The following is a 22,822-nucleotide window of genomic DNA, read 5'->3' as shown; positions in this document are numbered from 1 at the left end:
TTCTGATATTGTTGGTTATTATAATAAATTAACAGACCATTTGGTTTCATCCACAGGGGCTTCTACCGCTTCTTTATATTCACCTAACTGCCTCTGATATGGCTAAGAACTGGAAGGTGTCTTCTGGAAGGAACACTAAAAGAATCTGAGTAAGCGACTGTGTTCTTTCTCTCTCTCCTTCCCTTTCTCCCTCCCTGTGTGGATACTCGCTCTTGGAAAACTGTACCCATGTTGTGAGGAAGCTGGGCCATTGTATAGGTGTCCTGGCCAACATCTTCAGCTAAGATCTCAGGGCCTGGCCCACATTAACCATTGGGCAAGTGAATGAGCAAGCTTTCAGATGGTTCCAATCCCCCTCCTTCAAGTTGTCCCAGTTAATGCCGGTAATGTGGAGATGAGCTGTCTTCACCAAGTCCTACTCAGATTTCAGATTCATGAGAAAACTAGATGTCATTCTGAAATTTGGGAATAATTTTTATGCTATCATAGTAACTGGAATTGATTACACAACTCGGTAATAGGAACAGATAAAATAGGGAATACATTTGTAGGTATCACTGAAATCACCACCACCGACAGGTAACCGAGTCAAGATTTCCAGAACTATTTGGGTTCAGAAACAGAAAACAACATAAACAGGTCGCTTCCCTCCCAGATCGTTGGCATAAGACTCCCAGATTCCAAGAGCCACTGCTTGCCATTAGTTTTTTTGAACATTTTTATTTTTTATCCTCTTTTTTAATTATCACACCTTTGTAGGAAACTCTCTTCTTTAGTTACAGTACTTCAAAACTTGTTACCCTTGACAATTGTCAGATATGTGAGCACTTCTTCAAATACTGCAGTTATCCTGGGATTGGCTATTTGCTACTGGGAATCCATAAAGTGAATCATCTATAAGTTGATTGCAAAATTGAACATCTAGGAGAAGAGGTGGGAATTAGAACTTCTGGATAGATTTACCCTAATTATATCTTGTGGAGGAAATAGTGGGGAGGGGGTTCCTCTTGTTCACCAGTGTTTGAATATAGCATACACCTGCAATGCTGATTGACCTAAGCCAAGTAGACTCCTCTCTGGGAATTAGTGCATTGAGGTTAAGGCTATCTACACTATTTGATGGAGACTGAGAGATGGAGGCTGTCAAAGGAATTTTGGGTGCAATTGAGAAAAGAGAGGGAGCTCCAGGGGAATACATTTCAGAGAAGAAGCAAACAAATGTCCACTCTGTATCTACTGAGTATTTACCCTGTATCCGGCACTGTGGTGATAAATGCTGCTGTTCATTTGGCAGCCCTACTGGCTCTCTTCCTGTTTTATAGGTAGAATCTAGCACAAAAAAGAATGCAGGCAGGGTAGGAAGGGAATATTCTTTTTTTTTTTTTCCTCCGAGTGTGCTGAAGAGGACATGTTGCTAGCATTATCCTGGATATTGAGAAGGAATAAGCTTGTTTGTAATTTAGAATAGAGTCTTTCACTTGATTTTTTGTTTCCATGGGCAGCTACCTTATGTTAGGTGTTTGTCCCTTGGGAAGCCACCTCTCCTCTAATTAAGCAGTGCTTTCTGTTTCCTTCCATATGGAATACAGTTTAAAGGAGAATGGGTTTTGAGCATTCCTGAACAAAGTGAGAGTTTTTGAACATGACATATAGAAAAATATTTTTTAAAACTTGTAGGTGATTCCAGCTTTTTAATCCCTGATTTTATTTGAGCCTGATTCACCTCACTGCACATAAGACAAAGTGATTTGAAAAGTTATTAATAGATTACAAGGCTCTATTGTATTAATAAATATAATCTCACTTCTCTGGAAAATTTATTTTAAATACTCTTTTCTAGGTTGCATAGGTCCTAAAATGAAAATATCGTAATTTCTTCATTTTGGCCAATTTATCCGTATTTTGAATATAAAGCATAAAAGTAAATGTCATATGGTATCTAATCATTTATAAGAAGAGTAATTTTCTTTACATGATTCTTATTATTTTGTAAGATACTTTCGAATACCTGCTGCATAGTTTACACAGAAAATTTAAGAGGCATCTATAGCAAATCACAAAATAAATAGGAATCTTACCACTGAAGTTTTAATTTTGTGGACCTTGTTACGGGCTGAATTGTGCCCCCTCAAAATGGGTATGTTGAAATCATAGCATCCAGGACCTAAGACTATGACTGTATTTAGAGATAGGGCCTTGAAAAAGGTGATGAAGTTCAAGTGGGGTTTTTAAGGTGGGCTCTAAGCCAGTCTGACTAGTATCTACACAGAGACACCAGGCACACAGGGCAAAAACCATGTGAAGATACAACAAGAAAATGGCCGTCTGCCAGCCAAGCATAGGGGCCTCAGAAGAAACTGAACCTGCTGACTGACACCTTGATCTTGGACTTCCAGCCTCCAGAATTATGAGCCAATAAAGTTCTGTTATGTAAGCCATTCAGTCTGTGGCATTTTATTATGACAGCCTGATCCAAGGAATATACTCTTCTATGAATGTGTATCTAGAGTCAGGTTACTTTCTTGTGAATTTACTGAGGTCAGGGAATAAGCTGGATTCATCTATGCTTCTTTATCATCTAACTAGACTCTGGCCCAGAGTAGCTGCATGAGGAGTGCTTGTTGAGTTGAATTGAATCGAATAAACACAAACTGTTTTGATCGTGGCAGTGGCAGAGCAGCTGGCTGCCAGCCTGGCTCTTTCTGGCCTCCACCTGAAGTCTTCCGACTGTTGTTTGCTTCTTCCTAAGTGAGAATGGCTGTTTTTGTTCTTTCTGATTATAAAGACAGGTGTAAAAACATATGCATATAGAAGTGTGTGTTCAGTGTAAAAATAGCCTGGTAATGCATTAAAGTATAAAAAAGAAAGTGAAATTCACTCAGAATTCCCCCTACCCAAAGCAACCACTAATTTAAACTTTGATGAATATATATTTCTCAAGGCTTTTTTTTTTCCCTCAGGGGTAGGGATCATACCAATATGGTTATCAATTGATCTCTAACAAATAAATGATATGATTATATAGCATTTGTTGTTTTGCAAAATACTTTTTCCATATAATTTGAATATCTTTCATACTGGGAAATAAATATAGATTTAGAGCAGCAATTTCAAGTGGCTGACTTATATTTCACTTAAGGAATATGTAATAACGTAGTTAAGCCTAGTCCCTACTACGGAGAGTTAGAGTGTTTTAAGTGTTTTCCTCATATGAATAGTGCTGTAAGGCTTTAGTCTTTTTGTTGTGCCTCTTATCTCATTATCCCTCTTCCTACTTGCTGAAGATGGGAAAGATACAAAAGAGCATAGTCTGTAACCCATGTGGGCAATATAGACACAGAGGTAATGGAGATGACTTAAGAGGAAATCCTTGCAGAATTCCCTTGGTTGGGATGTCTCCATCAGCTCTCAGGAACCAAAGCCTCTCCTGTGAACTCCAGACTCAATGCATCAAATTGCCTCCCTGACATCTCCACTTTGGATATAACAACCTCAAAATGTCCACAACACAACTCTCGATTTTTCTCCTGGAACGTATCTTTCACTGACAGACCTTCCCCATTCCAGGCAATAGCACCATTGTTCACCAAGTTGCTGATGTCAGGAAGAGAGAAGTTAGTCCTGATTCCTCCCTTGGTCTTTACTTTCCACATCCATATCATCAATGAGTCTCTGTTGACTTTGTCTCCCAACTCCCCTCCATCTTGCCCTCTTCCTGTCTCCACTGTTCATTTTTTGGCACACTCTCACCTCTTGCCTGGATTATGAAAACAGCCTTCTTGCTGGTCTCATGCTCTTCTCTCCTGCTTCTTCCTGACACAGAATGATATTACCACACACCACGTATAAATGTCTCAGTGGCTATCCTTTATACTTTGTGATGAGAAGTTCTAACTCCGTGCCTTGGTCTACAAACTGAATGCAATTGCATTTATTTATGTCCAACTTCACTTTTCATTCCTCTCCTCCTTATCACTCCTTTCCAGCCCCACTTTCTTATGGTTTCTGTAAAGCCTCCAACTTGTCCTCACCTGAGGCCTGATACAAGGGTCATTCCTTCTGCATGGACTGCTCTTTCTTCTACCTTGTTGGGCTTAGCTCCTTTCTATCCCCTAATCTGCAGTTTAAATGTGATCTCTACAGACAGACTTCTGGGCATTTAATCTAAAGTGTGTTCCCCCTCCCCTTGACTTTTTTGTCTGGTTTCAGTCTCTTGCTTTTTCTTTTCTTAGATTTTTTTTTTTTGTTTGGCTTGCAAATAGTTTTTCTTGCTTGTTGTTTGTCTCCTCTACTGAAAGCCATGCTTGGGCACCAGTGCTAAAGACATTTGACCTGTAGGCTTAAGTCTACTCAGAGGTGGACACAGTCTTAGGACATAAGAATATAAGTATGTTCCCACCAGATGCGGTCTTGCTGCCCTAAGCCCAGTTGCAGTGAATCTGGAATGAGTAGTAGGGGCTTGCAGCCTAGAGAGCTGTAACTTTCATCCCATCCTCTGTCCCCCAGTGCCTATTCCAGCCTATTCCATATGATGGGGCTTCGGCTTCCAGTTTGGGTTTGAATTTTAGTTGCCAGCTCAGACTGATGGTACCTTGACGATAGCCATACCAGCCCCTCTCCCCGAAACTGGACTTGTTTCCAAATTCATCCCAAGCCATTGGCTGAGATGCTGCCTCTGATCAGTCAGAGTGTCCTTCTCTACTAGTCTTTCTACCACTCCCTCTTTGTTTCACCCACCTGACTAAAAATATTGCTACTGTCTAGAGCTTTTCCCAAGTTTCACTCCCAGGTATAACTGACAGCCTACACTGGAATCAAGCTCACCCCTGCCCCTTTAGATGTTGGGACTTGGACTGATTACTGTTCAGTTTCATTGAAGCCAACATATGGGGGATAAAGTTTTGGAGCCAAATAGCTCTGAGCTTTAATTCTGGTTCTGACACTTATTAACTGTGTGATGCGAGGCAAGTTATTGATTTCTCTGAGTGTCAGTTTCACCATCTTTAATGTGGGGATAAATAATATCTATCTTTAAAAGTTTTGAGGATTAGTGATTACCTATGACAAATAGCTGATGTAGAACCTAATATACAGTTGGCACTCAAACCCATCCTGCCCTTTCCTAGTTTCTTCCTCCCATCCTCCTAGACCATGATGCAGATTGTGGCCTAGAGTTGCATGGCTATTTCAGGCTGTTCTTTCTCTCCTGATCTGAGCTGAGCTGACTTCTTTAACTTCCTGAGTTTCTGTTTTCTTTTTGGCCCATATCCTTTAAACAAAAAACTCTCTTTTAACTGTCTCTGGTTTACACATCTGAGCTACTTTGATCTATTTCTTTCTAGAATAAGGGACATTTGTTCACTTTGTAAGTAAGATGCATGCTATATATATATATATATATATATATATATTTTTTTTTTTTTTTTTTTTTTTTTTTTTTCCCCCCAAAGACTCCTATAGTCCTTTCCAGAGAAGATGCTGGCCTGATCTCCCCAAAGATGGTGTACAGGGTGGATGGCTTTTTATTACAGTCACATGCAAGGGATGTTCTTATAATAAGCGACATTTCTTGCCCAATTTTAAGGCTCTAACATTGCTTTATACTGCAAATGGAATATAATATAATGGCCCTCTATGATAAGAATCTTTTTTTGCAATGACTTTTTAAATGCACAGTCTATTTTTTCAAGGTTACAATTAGAATTACATGTCCATAGGACTTTTCTGGAAGGCATAAAGCTGTTCTCTGGAGCCCAGCCCCCTCAGACACCTTGGCATGAATAATTTGAAGAATGGCTGGGATCCCATATGTTTCTCCATTCCTTCTAGACAGCGCTGACATTTGGGAATGTATTCTTAGGGTTTGCTTCTTTGAACATGTTTGGTTCAATTAGCCTACTGGAGCTGAGGTGGCATAAACTGTTTTTTAAAGAAGTGATGCCATATTCAGAGCAGGATGTTTGAGACACAACAGATGGGCTTGTGATCAGGCTAGATTGCCATTTATCAAATTTAGAGTAAACTTAGTGGATCTACAGCACCTGACCCAGTTCCTTAAGAAGCAGAAGCTCAAGAAATGGTGATTAGAAGAAAGGACGAATGCTAAACAACTAATGGCTGGAACTCTATTGACGCCTTGGGGAAAGGAGAACATTTAAATGGGTTGGAGATTATTTAACCTTAGAATGTCAGATGTACTGCAGTGAGTAAACTGTCGCTAATTTTCTTTCCTGAGATTAAAAGGTCAGAACTGCTTTATGTGATAGTAACTGCCATTTACTGAGGACTTACTAAAATGGGTATCTATTTGTGCTTGTTTCTCCAGCATCTGTATTTCTTTTAAGGTACTGCGTCTGTCTCGATAGTCAGCGAGATGACCAAACATGGTCTTGCCCAGTGCACACCCCAGGCTGAGCCAGTTCCTATACTATATCGCCTCTGCAACCTTTCCTGGTGCGGGCACAGACATGTAGACAGGTGACACAGGTAGGGCCCGTTTAGGGGCTTCCTCTGGACTGGTATGTAGATATTGAGAAGAAAGGTTTCTGTTTGAACTGGGATTGCTAAACTCAGAATTGATGAATTTAGACACTAGCATGTGGGTAAATGTTTATGGCTGACTCTGGTTAACTTTAAAAAATGCATATATGTATATATATGTATCCATATCCATATATATATGCACACATACTTAAATTTATTATACATCCTGTTGATGTAAAATGTGTGTAGCATGTAATTTGCAAGTAATATTAAAATATTCAGCACCAGCCCATTGATTCTTACAGGATACTCTCAAGGATTTTTCCTAACTCTTGACTCTGTGGATGACCTGTAATGGTCATTGATGATAATGTAGTTCCAACATGAATATTGGTTGGTATTCTCATTTATCTTGATGATAAAGAAAAAAATAGATATAAGCTAGAATTTACATATTTGCCAATGATGAGAATGGCTATTTTGTGGAGGGTGGAGGAAGCCAATGGATACATTTTTTCCTGTTCTTTAGGTCAAAAGCTTAGTCACGTTATAGATACTGATCTATTTACTGCTAAGTAACCCTACATTTGCTGAGGATGCAGGCTGAAGAAGCAGCCTCACAGTCGGACAGAACTGGACTTGACTCCCACCTTGGAGCAAGAGCCTTTTAACATCCCACAGTTTATCAGAAAAATGAGAACAAAGAAAAACAGGCATCCAGACATCTTATGGATTATTCTGATGATTAAATGAGACAGCATTTAATAACCAAAATACTTCACCTGTAAAACAGAGGCGATACCCTCTGGGTGCAGCTATTTTAAGAAATGGAAGTAATAAAGCCCTGTAAATAAACAGGGCCTTTCACATTTCATAACTGTTTGGTGGCAACAAAAACTCAGCTCCATCTAGCTGGAGCAAAAAAAGAAAATTGAGAAAAATCCCTGGGCAGAATCCTTTCTGTTGGTCCCTCCCCGCAGGGCTTCCCCTGGGGAGTAACCTTCATTCTGTAGGCTGGCCTTCTCTATCCAGTCGGGGAAATGTCCAACCAGCGGCAGCCCTGTGTTCTGTGGGGCTGCTGGAACCAGCTTGCACCTGCTAGTGCAACTTTAAAATTTTCAAGGGTCTGGTGAGTGGGTTGTGAAACACAGTCAGTAATAAAGATTCAATTATATTAATTTGCAATGAAATAAATTACATTAAAAATGAGCACAATACACCAAATTCATCACTTCCTAAATTATGTTACTACATTTTACTGTTATCTGTATTCTTGACATTATTTATGACTGTAATATCTATAAGGTGGAAATTCTGTATCATGGTGTGCTATGCGCATCAATTTCCAACCTCGTGTTTGGTGATGTCACATTGGAAACTTGAAGTCAGCTATGGAAATCAGCTAATGCACAAATCAGGGTTTGATTTATCGTTTTGTTGATTATAGAAACTTAATAAAGTGATGGAGAAAGTGCAGATTATAAATAATTCAGATTAAACTTAAAAGTGTTTATGTCTGTAGCTATCACATTATAAATAGCAACAAAACATTTGAGGAATTATTCTTCTTGTAGTCATAATCACATGAATTATGAATAATTTTCCCCATTCCTTCAAATTCCTCTTCATCTACATTATGCTTTTTGTGTGTGTGCAGGTGATAGGTTTTTGATGTAATCAAACCTGTTTTACCTTGTTATTTATAATTCCCTGCGCTTCCAAAATAATTTAGAAGCCTATTTTGCATAATTGTTACATGCTTATCTTAGTAGCATATTTGGAATTTATGGTGGTGTATGGTGTGAAGTGTGGGTAGAAATTAAAATGTTTAATTCTACACTAAAATGTTCCCAACAACATTGAATAATTAACGAATCAATTTGTTCTGTAGCCTGCATGTTCTAGGTACTGAATCAGAGCTAAAGAAACATATATGCAGAAGACTTGATCTCTGACCTTAAGGAGTTCACGGTGTAGTGAGGGAGACAGGTAGATAAAACCAATAATATAAAGTGATTTAATTTCACTGAGTTTCACTTTCTCTGTTTCCTTGTGGACCTCTAGGGCATGTGAGAATCATTTCACTGTGTTCAAGTGCACATGCCCACCAAGGTCTGGGGAATTTCTCTATGCTAATTAAGATCACAGTTCTCTAGTCACTCAACTCAGCAATCTCTTCCCTAGGGTCCTGTTGCCTCCCTGGAATTCTACCCAGGAAATGGAAAAGATCTTCTCTGTCTGGACTCCCGTAAACTTATCGTTTATTTTTTAATTTTTTATTTCCCTTGGAAATCCAGGGCTCTGTCTGCATTGTAGTAGAGAAAGGACTGTCTTACTCTTTGGTTTCTCTCCAGCTTGTTTCACTTCTCTTAGCACAGAGGAATTTTTCTCTTCTAGGCTGGAAGTGAGAATATATAAGAAAACTGGTTCTTGTTAGTTATTTCCCAAATCTTTTGGGAGTCATATAGTACAGTGGATCAACAGAAGGGTTAAGAATTTGGGCTTTGAAAACAGAATACCTGGGTACATAATCCTGGCTGTATCACCTATCAGTTTTGAGACCTTGTGCAAGTGACTTAACTCCTCCGTGCCTCAGTTTCATTTTCGGTTCAATGGGAACAATGTAGACACCTACTGTAGTGCTTGGTACATAAATGCTCAACAAATATTCATTGGAGTCAATGAAATTCTAATTTATTCTATTAGAATTAAAGGAGATTAAATGAAAACTAAATACATGTGCTTAGAACGGTACCTAGCACCTGGTAAGAATACACATAGCCTTATTTATAACGTTTTGCTTATTGCATTTCTGTTTTTCCAATGCCTACACTTTTGAAATTCAAAAGCCAGAACAGGTGAGCTGTTGTGAGGAGTGACAGTGTAATGGCAGCAAGAGACTATCGGTAAATATGGAGATTTGGGAAGAGAGCCCTTATTAATGTTTCAAAAATATGTCCTCATATGCAGGGGTTCCTCATCTGGTTTCTCCAATCCTGGTCTTGTTTTCTCTCCAGAGCATCTTTTTCAAAACAACTGCAGTATAACTGACATATAACATTATATTAGTTTCTGTTCATACAACATAACGATTCGAATTTGTGCATGTTGTGAAATGATCACCATAAGTCGTCTAGTTAACATCCAGCACCATATGGAGTTATAGACATTTTCTTTGGTGATGAGTGTCTAAAGCATCTTGCACACCCATTAAATACAGGTTCCTTTTCCTAGAATACCATGTCCCTTATTTACTCAAAACATGTCTTTTCTAGCTACAGAATAAACCCAAGCTCCTTAAGCTGGTCCAGTGAGTCCCTAACTGTGCCTCCAATCCTATCTCCCATTTCTCTTTAAGTCTGAATTATCTACTTTTTGTCACACATCATAAGCTTTGCTATTATTATGCTTTTCCTTTTTTCTAGTTCTCTCTCCTAGAAAGCCTACCTCTTCTTTCCACCAAGGGACCCATCAAGGATGAAATCCAGCCCATAATCATCTCACCAACTGGTGTCCCCGCTTTAGTTCTGTGACTGTCCACAGGAGACATCTTTTCCTAATTCTCACCAAGATGCCAAAGTAGCTAGTAGCAGCCCTGGTGAGGACGTATCTAGGGTTTCAACTGTATTTGTAATCTTTTCTTTCCAACAGCAAGACATCCGCTGCAGTAAAGAAAGCATATGGTGGCATGAGGAGAAGACACAGAAAGGGCTCTTTTTCAAGTCTTGGAAGTCAAAGACACTTTTTGGAGGAAATGATGTCTAATCTGTGATCTGAAGGAATATGCCTGGTGACACAGGACATAGGTGAAGGAGGTAAGTACAAGGAATAGAAGGGGCTCTAGGGAATCAAGATGGATGAGGATGTGGGGTCGCAATAGGAAGTGATAAGTCGAGAATAACTATGCAAGCAGGAGTCAGACAGGGATGGCTAGAAAAAGTCCAGCTAAGGGCTTTGGACTTTCACCTGAGGGTAGAGGGGAACTTTGAAGGGTGACACAAATAGATTTATGCTTTAAGAAGTACAGGGTGAAAAATGGACTGGCGTAGAGTTCAGAGATGGATCTGGAGAGGCGTAGGACAGGAAAAGACCGGAAGAAGCGGGGCAAGTTCAGAGGACTGTCGTAGCAGTGCAATTGCAAGATGAATTCTGGCACCGTCTGTAACTGCACCATCACCTAGGCTTTCCTGACTAATGCACATTAGGAACTTGCTTTAGGTACAAGAAATTAAGGGTACAGTAACTCTCAACCCTGGCTGCACCCTGACCTTAAGGAGTACCAGCAGTGATAATGGGCGCTGGATACTTTTAAGAGATGCACAGGAGGAGAATGAGCAGCACTGAAGGTGGGGGATAAGGATAAAGAAGAATTCAAGTTAGTAACTTGGACAACTCGGGAGGGGTGGGGGAGGAGCTGGAGGTGGTATTCCTGAGACAGGAAACACTGGAGGGGGGGGACATTTTGGATATGTTGAATTAGGGATCCCTGTGGAATTGCCATGCAGAGAGAGTTAGCACATAGGTATACGTGTCTAGAGTTGCAGGAACGATATCTGTGTCTTGGAATTCAGAAATTTGTGGATTTCTATATATTTGTAGCTCCCTGATCAGAGTTAGGGGTGGCGATCCTTGTGATCAAACACATTAATATCTATGCAGCAAAACTTGTCAATATTCACAGCAAGTGGGATAAAGGAAGAATACAGATAGCCTCATGATAATTCATGTCAGGCTTTTCTGGCAAATACATGTGTGACAAATTTGTGGGAAAAAAAGTCCAGGATTTCAAAGTTTTCAGTTTCAGAAATGTGGATACAAGACTGTCCACCTCTATGATCTCATTTAATTCTTGAATCAACCAGATGAAGTAGGCCCTATTACTATTCTATTTTTACAGATAAAGAAACTCAGGCACAGATAGGTTAATTAAAATGCTGAGGTCACAAAATCAGTATTCAAACCAGTCAGTCTAAGGTAAGAGAATGTTTCAAGAACAGAGGAGTGGTAACAGGACCAAATGTTATAGGCAGGTACAGTAAAATTAAAAACAACATTGCCTCACTGGATTTGGCAATGTTAAAGATGGCCTTTGGGAAAGCAGTGTGAGGGAAATAGTGGGGTGGAGGCCAACCCATGGTGGGTAAAGGCGTGGAAAGGAGGCAAGGACGTGGAGACACTTATCACAGACCACTCTCCTGAGACACTGACATGAAGGGATGGGAGAGACAGAACAAAAGCTAGAGGGAACAACAAGTTAAGAAAGCATTCTTAAAATTTTTTTAATGTTTATTTTTGAGAGAGACAGAGGCGGGGGGGTGGGTAGAGTGTGAGTGGGGGAGGGGCAGAGAGAGAAGGAAACACAGAATCCAAAGTAGGCTTCAGGCTCTGAGCTGTCAGCACAGAATCCTATGTGGGGCTCCATCTTATGGACCGTGAGATCATGGCCTGAGCTGAAGTCAGATGCTTAACGGACTAAGGCACCCACGTGCCCCAAGAAAGCATTCTTAAAGCATATGAATATTGAAGAGCAAGGAATAAGAAGGCAATTAGTAACATGAGATCCTCCAGAGGCACTAGTGAGTAGGACGCAGAGCACTGGTAGAGGGATGGTGCAGGAAATCACTTCCTATTCACCTCGAAGAAAGAAGAAAAGGAAGAGAGATAGGCAAAGCAGGAAGTCTAAGGATTGACAGCATGATATGTTCTTTGAGTCATCTGAGACTGTGAGGTGAGAGGGTGACATCTTAGGTGTGAAGACAGAGGAGAAGCTTTGAAAAAGCTACTGCAGAGAATGGAAGGGACGGTTGACAAGGAATGTGTAGAAGGACTGGGCTGCATTGAGAAAATAAGGGGTTCGGAGGCCTTGAATTTATGATGCATCCGTTTTGGAGATTTTGAAATTGTCTCCTGAGACGTTCAGTAGGTACAAGTATGGAGAAACTCAAAGTTGGATATAGTAGAGCTGGGTCTTGGCTGGGTAGGTGTAACTGAAGGTCTGATCTTTGCGAGTTAACAATCTTGGCTTGACATCTAAATCCCAGAGATCCCTGCAGAGTGCAGCGTTGCTCTAGGACAGTGGTTCTCAACCTTGATGCACAGTGAAATCACCTCAGGAACTTTGAAACTACTGATGTCTGAGCCTCATGCTCAGAAATTCTGATTTACTTGGTCTAAGGGCTGTGTCCTGAAAGTTGGGATGTTTATAAACTCGCAGGTGATTCTAATTTGTAGTCAAGGAATTATTGTTTCCCTAATTTCCTGTACCTAAAGCAAGTTCATAACCTGTATCAGTCAGGATAGACTAGGTTAGGGTACAGTAACAAACAATGCCAGAATCTGTGGGTTTTAATTAACGAAAGCTTAAATTCCTGTTTGTAGGATGTCACCAAGGGTCTAGGTGACTCTTTTGGGCAGCTGTTTTCCTTGTGTTGCTTGGCATTCCATTGTCAGTGAGTCAGGGGAAGAGGAGCATTGAGGACTGAGTTCTGGCTCTTACTTGCTTTTACCAGGAAGTAACACACATCACCTCCATTCACATCTCATTGACCAGAAGTAGTTTATGGCCACAACAAACTTCAAGAAGGTGGCAAAGGCAACTGGATATTGGTGAACATTAGTAATGATCACCACCTAGAACTTTTACTATAAATGAAAGCAGAAGGAGAGAAAAACATTTATCTACTTTATAAACCCGATATGGCACTCGTTCCACGCTGGATATCATTTTCGTGGCTTTCAAATAGGAACTCATCTCACCCTTATAACAGCCCTATTAAGTAGATCAGTTTTATCCCCATTTTATAGAAGGGGAGATTGAGCCTACATAACTTTCCCAAGGTCATATAGCTAGCATGAGGCAAGATTAAATTCCAGGTAGTCTGAGTCCAGAGTCTAAGCAATGTCTCTCTATACAATATTCTGCTGTCTATTCTGCTTTATCTCAACTTAGATTGGGGAGGGGGCGGGAGAAAAGGAGAAGGAGGGAGGTTATAAGTGTAAGCACTTTGTGAATGCAAAGGAATCGAGTAGTAATGTGTGAATATTTAGAGCTGGAGCAGGGCTCTGAGGGCAAGCAGAGAGTGACGCTTGGGAAATGGGTCTGGGAGGAGGAAACAGTTCTGACAGATAACTCCTGATAATGAGACCAACCCTGGAGGCCAAGGTGGAAAGCAGGGTCTGGCCCCTTTCTTTCTTCTTTGCTCCTGTTCATCCATCAGAGGTACCCCTTCAGCATCCTCAGATTTCACCTTAAACCCATGCTGGGGTTATCTCGGAAACAAAAATTGGAGATGGGGAGAAAAATCATTCCCCTAGAGAGTAGTGGGTAGGTTATTTTCACATAAGGGATCCAACATTAAGTCAGACTGGACCTATTTCTAACACATTTCTGAGAGTTTACATGTAATTACACTACTGTGAAACTACATTAAAAAATCTTAAAGGAGGGGTGCTTGATCAAAGAATCCTTCAGTGAGCCAGTAGTAATTACAAACCATCACCTCCTAATACATCAGATTTCTAAGTCTTCACTTTCATGTTGGATGCTGTTACACTAGAATACACCTGCAGCTCAGCTGGCGTCCACTCGCTTCAGAGCTGTGACTTAGGTGTCAGCACACACCGCTGGGTATTGGAACCCCTGGTTCTCACAGACAACACCACTCTAATAACAGGGCCTCAAGAAAGAAGGACACATGATTCCCCTTGAAGATGGGATCTTTGCGATGAAACAAACAAAAAGAAGCCCTTTGTGTGACATTGAAGACTTTTGGTTCCTATTGCTCACCTGTTAAATCCTGCAGTTTGGTTACAACATATGGACGGTGTCTGCAAAACACTTTTAAAATGCTGTATTGGCACCTTGCTGCAATCTGCTGGCACATTCCTTAGGGCTAGTCAGTCCATACGGCGCCACTCCGCTTTGCTCAACTGTATTTTGATTAGGAGCTGTTGCAAGTTGTTGCCAGGGGTTTCTTCTCTCTCCAGTGCTGTGAAATCAGCGGTGGCAAGAGAGATCACTGGAAGTTGCCTATTGTTACAGCTCTTAGCCAACACCAGATTATTTTCCATTATTTACAAGGAGCTCTTGCTATAGGGTCAGAAGGCTTGATTCTAGGCTCAGCGCAGCCTCTAAAGCACTGTGTCACCTTGGACCAGGCATTTCATCTCTCTGGGTCGTAGTTTCTTCCTCTGTAAAATAAAAACTTAAACTAGAAGATTAAGACAAGTGTGGAAACCAGAGGCTTGACACTTTCCCGAATTTTTTGTACAATGATTAAAATAATCCAGAAGTTATAATGCTATACACTTAAGGACAAAGAAGAAAAGATAAATGTCACTTTAATTAAGTCTGCAGATGGAAATAAACAGGGAAGTTCTACCAGTAATTGTGTGACTGCGTCTTAATGGAGTCCAAAAGAGTTTCCTCTTTGGGAAGTGTGAGCTAATACACCCACAGAGGAGTAATTAGGAACAGAGATATTTATACTAGATGGGAAATGCTGGGAAACAGAGATTTATATCAATACCCAGAGGCGAGATGTGGGCAGCTGATGATGTGCAAAAGAACATATAGATCTGAAGTCTTGAAGTATTTCCTGTTAATGATGTTGACGGATTTATCATATCATGTTAGAGTCTAGGATTGCAATCTATGAATTATATATATAAAACATATATAAACTCTATATCTATATCTATATCTATATCTATATCTATATCTATATCTATATCTATATCTATATCTTAGCCTGTCTATTACCACCTCAGTCTGTGAATGGCTCATTAGTCTAGGACCATGCTGTGTCCCTACACCAGCTTAGCTTCCACAAACACAGGTTATGTAAGACCCATCAGGGGGGGAATCCAATTGTGTGTTTAAAAATGCCTTTCCACTTCTCCGCTCTTACACACTCCCAGTCAACTGCAGGGAGGGAGCTGTAACCTCAACCACAAATCTGAACCCTGCCGGTGGCAGGCGGATTAGAGGGATCCAGCGTGTGCCTGAGTTCCTTGCTATTTAACTAAATACACCCTAATGCATTTAGAAGACGTTCTAACTGTAGGGGAATTAACTTGCACCACCAGCAGTACTTGAGTAGAAAGCTAAAATAGCCCTGTGTTATTCCACAGAGTCTCTTGATTTTTTGCAGAAGGAATCCTAGCAGAGCAAACTGCTCTTTGCTTTGCGTCAACCTTCTGCGTTTGCTCAGCTGCCCCGCCCAAGCTTTGGGACATGGGTGAAAATTTCAGAGAGGACAGGGAAGAAAGGACCCGAGGCTAAAACCTGGATTCTGATTGTGTGTTTCTGCGTCTCTTGGCCAAAGGCAAAGGCCCTACACCGGGGTGCTCTGGAGAGAGAGTGGTCGTAACTCGAGGCCAGTGATTAACAATCTAGGGGTTTTCAAACAAAGTCAGACACCTTCCCTCTGTCCTCCCTGACCCAAGCCGAAGCTAAGCAGATCTCCCGGACCTCAGCCTGAGGATTCCTGCTGCTTCCGGGCAACTTAGCCTCCATCATTTCTAACAGCGGTTCTCTAACATACCATGACCCCAGCAAAAAGGGACGCCCCCACACAACTGTCCTTTTGCTGTCACTACTCAACGCTTCGCCTGGACACCAACTTCTCAGCGTGCTGCAGCCGCATTTTTGTCCCGTGTCCTTGACCCTGCTTAGCAATCTCCCTTTCTAGACAGGCCAGTGGAGCCTCTGGAAGGGAAGCCTTAGTGCTTCTGAAACTTGAGCGAGCATGCATCACCTTACCCGGAGGGCTTGTTAAAACGGGTTGTTGGCCCCAAGTGTGCCTAGTTACCTAGCTTTGAGGTAGAGCCCGGTAATTTGCATTTCTAACGAGTTCTTAGATGCTGCTAGTCTAGGACTCCTGTGAGAACCACTGCTTTAAATAAAAGAAGGTGCCACGGCGTGAGCTTCCCCTTTCCTTTCCATCCCTCCGCGCTCCATTCGCACTTATGCCATTTTCCCTTCTCCGTGGTAGCTTCCGGCTTTGGGACTGTGTATGCTAACGGTTCCACTTCTGTCCCCGGTTCTGAGCTGATGGAGGGTTGTTAAAAAAGATTCCTGCCTGCCTCTCTCCTGCACCCCCGTCCCCCGCGCTGTTTCCTTCCACCACCTTCACTGTTTTTCCACCACAAATCCTGTCCGCTGCGCTCCCCCTCTCTCGCGTGTGAATTTATCCACGCCCGTTTCCCACTCCTTGAATTAAGTGTAACCTTTCCCGCAACTTAGCCCTGGTGGCGGGCTCGCCGCTCGCCTCCTGCGCTCTGGGGCTCCCCGGCACGGAGGCTCCTCCGCGCGCCAGGTGCGGTGGGAGGCGCAGGGGCCATTCCCGCGCCCGCTCTGCGCTCAGACCCTGGCTGGCCCCGGCTCCTGGGCGTGGGGCAGGGCGGGTGCTGACAGCTCCTCCGCTGAGCTTCGGGCGCGGAAGCCCGGAGGGGGGCGGTAGCAGCGTCAGGTGGCTGCTCTGCGTCCCCGCGCGCCGCCCTGTCAGTCCCTGCTCCGCGCTCAGCCTCAGCTGGAGCGGGAGCTGATCTACACCTTCGCCCCGACAGCTGCGTCCTCGGGAGCAGCCGGGGCTCGGGACCCCGGCGGGAGAAGCTGAGATGTGACCCCCTCCGACTGCCCATTGCTCCTCTGGCATCCTGCCTGCTTCTTCCTTTCCCGCTCCACGGCCCCATTGGACAGCGAACGTGTGTCTGGATCTCTGGGGAGAGAGGAGCGGCTACCGGGCGCACAGCCCGGCAGAAGTTGGGCTCAGCTGGGCAGCCTTGATCCAGCTGCGCGCGAGGGGTGGGCCAGGGCGGGAGGAGAGGAAGGCTCAGTAAAGGGGTCCGCATCTGGGCTGAGAGGGACTGGGAGCCAGAGCTAGGGGTGACTCTTCCCGCTCCCCGGCCTCGGGGCGCGGGGCAGCGGGAGAAATGCTGAGTCCGCGCCCAGGCGACCGCCGCCGCGGCAGCAGCAGCCTCAGCAGCAGCTTCAGCATCAGCACCGGCGGGACAGCGACAGCGGGGGCGGCGCAGGCGCACTGTGCCCCGCGGAGCCTGCAGTTCCCGAGCCCCGTGTGCGGCACCGCCACAGCCTGGGCAGCGGCGGCCGGGGGAGCGCTACTACCATGAACTGCCTGGTCCTCCTCCCCAGAGCTGCTCATCCAGGTCGGGCTGGAGACACAGTCAGGGGACCCTGTCGCCGCCGCCGCGCCCCCTCTTCTTTCGGCTCGATCTTCTCCTCCACCTTTACCTCCTCTTCCTCCACCTTCTCTTCCTGCATCCCCCCCTCCCCCGCCGCGGATCCTGGCCGCTGCTCTCCAGACCCAGGATGCCGGGGGGCAAGAGAGGGCTGGTGGCACCGCAGAACACATTTTTGGAGAACATCGTCAGGCGCTCCAGTGGTAAGAAGAGTTGCAGTTCAGAACACCCCCACCTCCATCCTGCCCACGCGCGCCCCCCATCCTCCCCATCCCATCCCTCTCCCAAGGGGGAGGGGGATGCAGACAGCCCTACCTGGTGGCTTCAGTTACTAGTTGGACCTGATTTGGGGTCAGGAGGGGAATAAGGCAGTGAAGGAAAGTTAGTTGCATCCCCTCCCCACGACAGACTCTCCTCCCTCCCACCTGTCCAGAGCCCAGAAGGGAAGGGGGAGCTGGGAGATTGTAGGTTCATCTGGAGAATAAAGTTGAGTTTTCCTTTGATGAGGGATATCTTTCTTGTTCATCCTTTCCCCACATTTTCTCTCCCTCAAGGAGGCTTCAGGGACTGATCAAATTCTTAGAGTTAATCTCAGTGGGAAGGTTTCCCTCGAGTTGGGAATGGCTGTGAAAGTGGCTACTTAATGAGGTTTAAGTCTCTGGAATGGCTTTTGGGCCCAATGAGCACTGCTGAAAGGAACCTTGTGCTAGGGAGAGGAGTTGGAGTTGAACCTAACAGAGTCAGTACTTGAAAAATGGGAAGCCAATTACTATGGTTAAGTTTGTGTTGAAAGTTTCTTTATTTTAATTTTTTTTCCATTGTGCATTGCTCTTTATTAATCTATTTGATATATTTCACTTGACTTAAACAGGGGAAATGTGAAAGGGAAGCAATAGCTACTGTGCTTTTAAAGAACTGGAGTAAGAATCTTAAAAAATGCCATTCTACTTTGCTACTGATTGTAAGGTTTTCTTGCCTTAAAGTGTCTTTAAAATGCCATCCATTTATAAAGTCATTTCCTTCAAGATATTCTGAATGGAGATCAATATATAGTTCACATTTTAAGACCTTATAAACTTTGCATGTTACTGAAATCTACATCTTTCATGTTGTTTTAATTCTTTTATATAATTTCCAATTTTATAAGCAAGATATGTAAAGTGTCCTTCAAAGTTTTTTTCCTTCGGAGGCTTGTTATTTTATTTTGAGATCATTTATTGGGAGACTTATGAGAAAGATATTGCTGCATATTGATTACAGTAGAGCTTGGGCCAAAGCAATGGAAATACTCTATGCAGTTCCAAAATTCATTGTTTATTCATTCATTGAAACAATATTTACTTGGGTGCCATATACAACAGACACTCTGTGGGGTCCTTTGGATAAAAGAAATGATTAAGACACTTCTGCTCCTAAGAAGCTCTCTGCCTAGTGTGTAAGACAGAGTCACACTAAAATAATAATAAATAATTAAATACAATTATGCTTTCCCTGAATTGGTTGACTAGATTATACTAATTCATAGATTAGGATCTCTTCAAAAACGAAGCTTGCAAATAGTTCCCCTGATTTTTGGGACCGTGTATATTTAAGTGTCCCGAGGTATTTTTCATAAATCTCTGATGTGGTATTTGGTTTTAATTTGAAGCTTGTGACTTTATTTCTTCCACATTGGTCAACATCTGATATTATACAAGTCTAGAGCAGACTTTTAGGGTTGAAAAAAAATAGCTAACAGTCTTGGTCTAATTTTTAAAAAAATCTATAATATTTTTGGCCATTCCAGTGTGATTTGAAATATGTTTTTTATTTTTTATGATAATATAAAATACAAATTCATAATGGTAGGCAACTTCCACGTTTATACATACCTTCATGTATTCCTGTTAAATGCAGACCTAGAATACAAGGGGATGTCACTATTAAAACAACCAGTTTGGGAACTTTAAAGTCTATTGGGATCAACTATTTCAGATACATACATTTTATTTCAGCTTTCTCATCCTCTTGGATTATTTCAATTCCATGCAATCTGGTCCGTGAGGGGACTTGTCAGAGAATGCCTGAAAAAATAAAACCCATAGGCTCTCTGTTCCTCTGCACGATGACCTGAAAGAAGATGAGAATTCCTTGACTGCAGTTTACTAGTATAGCATCTTTGGTTGAAAGTTCTTCTACAGAGTGGAGCGATGAGCCAGCTTTGAGAATATGTTTGATTTCAGATATAGTAGGAAATTAAGGCTTACCTTAATGTGGCTTGGAAATATCTGCTTCTGCCACCTCTATTTTATATCTACCATCCAAATCGATGAGTGTTTGATTGTTTTGACACTTTGTGTTCATAATTGCTTCATTGGCTTAATGTTTCTTTCAGTGGATAACAACCCCAAGCGCAAATGAAAATTTATCTGTTCTGGCATTTAAAATGCCACTTCTAATTGCTTATGGCTAGCTTTTAATACCACTGCTTGAAACCGCCGAGCTTTGTTTGCAATGTATTGGACTGGTGAGGTAAATATGTGCATGTGCAGGTAGTAAAAACTAGAAAGTCTCAGTACTACTTTTACAGGAAGAGCCCCAGAAATTGAGAATTACAGTATTCAATTGGTCTGCACATTCATGTGGGAGTAGCCCACAGTTGTTGTCATTTCTATATGATTTGGCAAAGAAATAGAAAAATTCATTCTGAGAAATTGTTTAATTGAAACTAACAGAGGAAATTCCCTTCAGGATTCTCACAGATGGATGAAGTTTGTCACAGTGAAGATTTCATTATTCACTAACTTTTAACAACATTGAAAGTGAAGTGTTGGCAGAGCTTTAGTGGAACAGACAGAAATCGAAGAGAGTTGCCTACTTACCCTTACCCCACAAAATGCTTCTCTTTCTGATACATCACCATTTTCTTCTTATGAAAAGATCAGGTCTTTTACTGAGAGTTGGATGAGATAGACACGTATACAGAGAGATGTACACAGATACACCACAGACAGGCATCCATCCAGATACGAAGATGGATGTACAGGAAAAAAAACCCCAACCTCTCTCTCTTACACACAAAGAGCAAAAGAGAGATATACAGAAAGAGAGACACAGAGAGGGGGGATATCAGATTTGGAAGAGTAATGGACACAAAGAGAAAACATCAGGCACTAATTTGTCCACGGATATAACTAATGAACTGAAATTGCAGCCAATTAGACATCCATCAGAGAACTTCATGTTGTGGAACAAAAGAGCACAAAGTGTGGTCTATTTGGATGTAGCTTTTAAACCAGAGGACTTCCTAATAAAGTTGCTAAGTTCTCATTTGCAATTTCCCACAATAACAGTGCTTCATTCTGTGTCTTAGAGTAGCACTATCTCCTATTTGCTGTTACTTTACACCTCTTGAGATTGGATTTTTATTTTCCTTCTTTGGTTGACTCAGTCTGTTATGGGGAAGCATTTCAAAGTGTTACTGGTGATTCAAAGTCTATAAAATAAAATAGTGAGGGCCACTGAGTAGGATGGATACAAACATGCTTTATGGCCAAATCCCACAATAGTAGAAGTAGGAAATTCCTCTTTTTAATTTTAAGATAAAAGACAAGATAAGTTTTAGATAAATAAAAGGAATTATAATAATTCTTAACATTTGATTGTGGCAGATATAGAGAACACATTATTAGTAGTCTGAGAAGTTGCAAAGGTCAGAAGTATAAGTGTAATAGCAAGGTTTAGATACAGTTTTGGCTAGGAGGTTCAAAATAAGTTGCTAGGAATGGAAAGTTTGGGAACTATGGGATGAGTTCATTACATGTATGACAGGTCTTGTAGACAGCCCCGGCCCAAAGTGCTTCTTGACTGAACCCGTGTCTGGCACATTATTAGGCTGTCTTTCCTTGTTTAAATTGTAATTATTTGTGCAAACTCTTCATCAGTATACATTGGGCTGTAGGGAGCAGAAAACTTGTGGGTAGGGGGTAAATACCTGAAAGAAAACAAGAGTATCTTAAGAATTATAGGTGAAATTTTAGATTCAAATGAAACAAAACATTTCCAAGACCTTCAATCTGATTATGTCTTTGGGCAGCACATTTTATTCATATGTTGTCTTTGGTTCCTTAGCAAATAGGCAGAAATGATTAGTTTCCATGACTGTGAACTAGGTTGCCATTTTGATATATTATATATACCAAATTTAATGTCTTTTTATTAGAATCTAATTATTGTTCTTTAATATTTTAAACATTATTAAAATCTATGAATGTTTTTCTCTTTAGAGGAAAAAAAAGGGGCTCAGGAAAGAAGAAAACAGGAAAGGTAGTATTTTATCAACCACTTCAATATACTCGATTTTCCATTATTGCTTGAGATATCAATGTTGTACAAGCACTTTCTTGGCTTAGTCATCTCATAGGAAAATCCAAAATTATTATTTTTTTGCTATAATTAATATTTGTGAAAACTGAGATCTTAAAGGAGAACCTATAGGAGAAAAAATAGAGAACTAGTGATTTAAAAATAAAACAGAAAAAGACATCATACCTTTTTAGTAGCATCCAATGTAAAAGAAATGATGAAAAACATGATTTTTTGGGGGGGCATAAAGTTCCCGATATTTTTTCTTGAACGATTTTCTTTGACATCTAAACCGCTATTGAGGAAATACTGATAGAACCGTGTTGTGTTTGGTTTCCTCAGGTATTACAGTGTATCATTTTTACTTTGAAAATATCACTGAGGTTGAAATTATACTGACCACTCCCTAAATTATATTTATAAGTAAGCCAGTGGATTTGTCTCTTGCTCTAGAGCCCACAGTGTGTTATGTAATGAGTAGCAATGCTTTGCTGACCAGAACTTTGCTTATGCCAGGTCACTCTTGTCTTCACTAGAAATCGCCCTCTTTGTCTGTCTTTTGGGTGGTTCCAGAAGTAGGGTGTGTGAGAACTCCATGTACCTGGCCATCCTTTAACTGCCCTCCTGAAAGAACAATGTAAGACACTATTTGTTAATAAAAGACAGCAGCTAGGAATATTTTAATTGACGGTGACTGAGTTGACTTCCAACAAGAAATCCTTTAGCTTAGTCAATATTTGTCTTTTACTTTCATTGTTAATAACGGCTGTTTGCAAGCATGGAGGAAGAGTGC

General features: G+C 41.7%; 1 protein-coding gene across 1 annotated transcript in view; it reads left to right on the top strand.

Annotated features, from left to right (window-relative positions):
• The first annotated feature begins 17,815 nt into the window (after positions 1-17,815).
• Positions 17,816-22,822, top strand: part of KCNH5 (potassium voltage-gated channel subfamily H member 5) — a 301,067-nt gene continuing 296,060 nt past the window's right edge. The window contains exon 1 of the mRNA XM_042943442.1: positions 17,816-17,888. Within this exon, the coding sequence (XP_042799376.1) occupies positions 17,816-17,888 (73 nt within the window). The remainder of the gene's footprint in view (positions 17,889-22,822) is intronic.

This window comes from Panthera leo, chromosome B3, assembly GCF_018350215.1.
Source record: "Panthera leo isolate Ple1 chromosome B3, P.leo_Ple1_pat1.1, whole genome shotgun sequence".
Taxonomy (NCBI): Eukaryota; Metazoa; Chordata; class Mammalia; order Carnivora; family Felidae; genus Panthera; species Panthera leo.
This window is presented reverse-complemented; position numbering and strand designations above follow the sequence as displayed.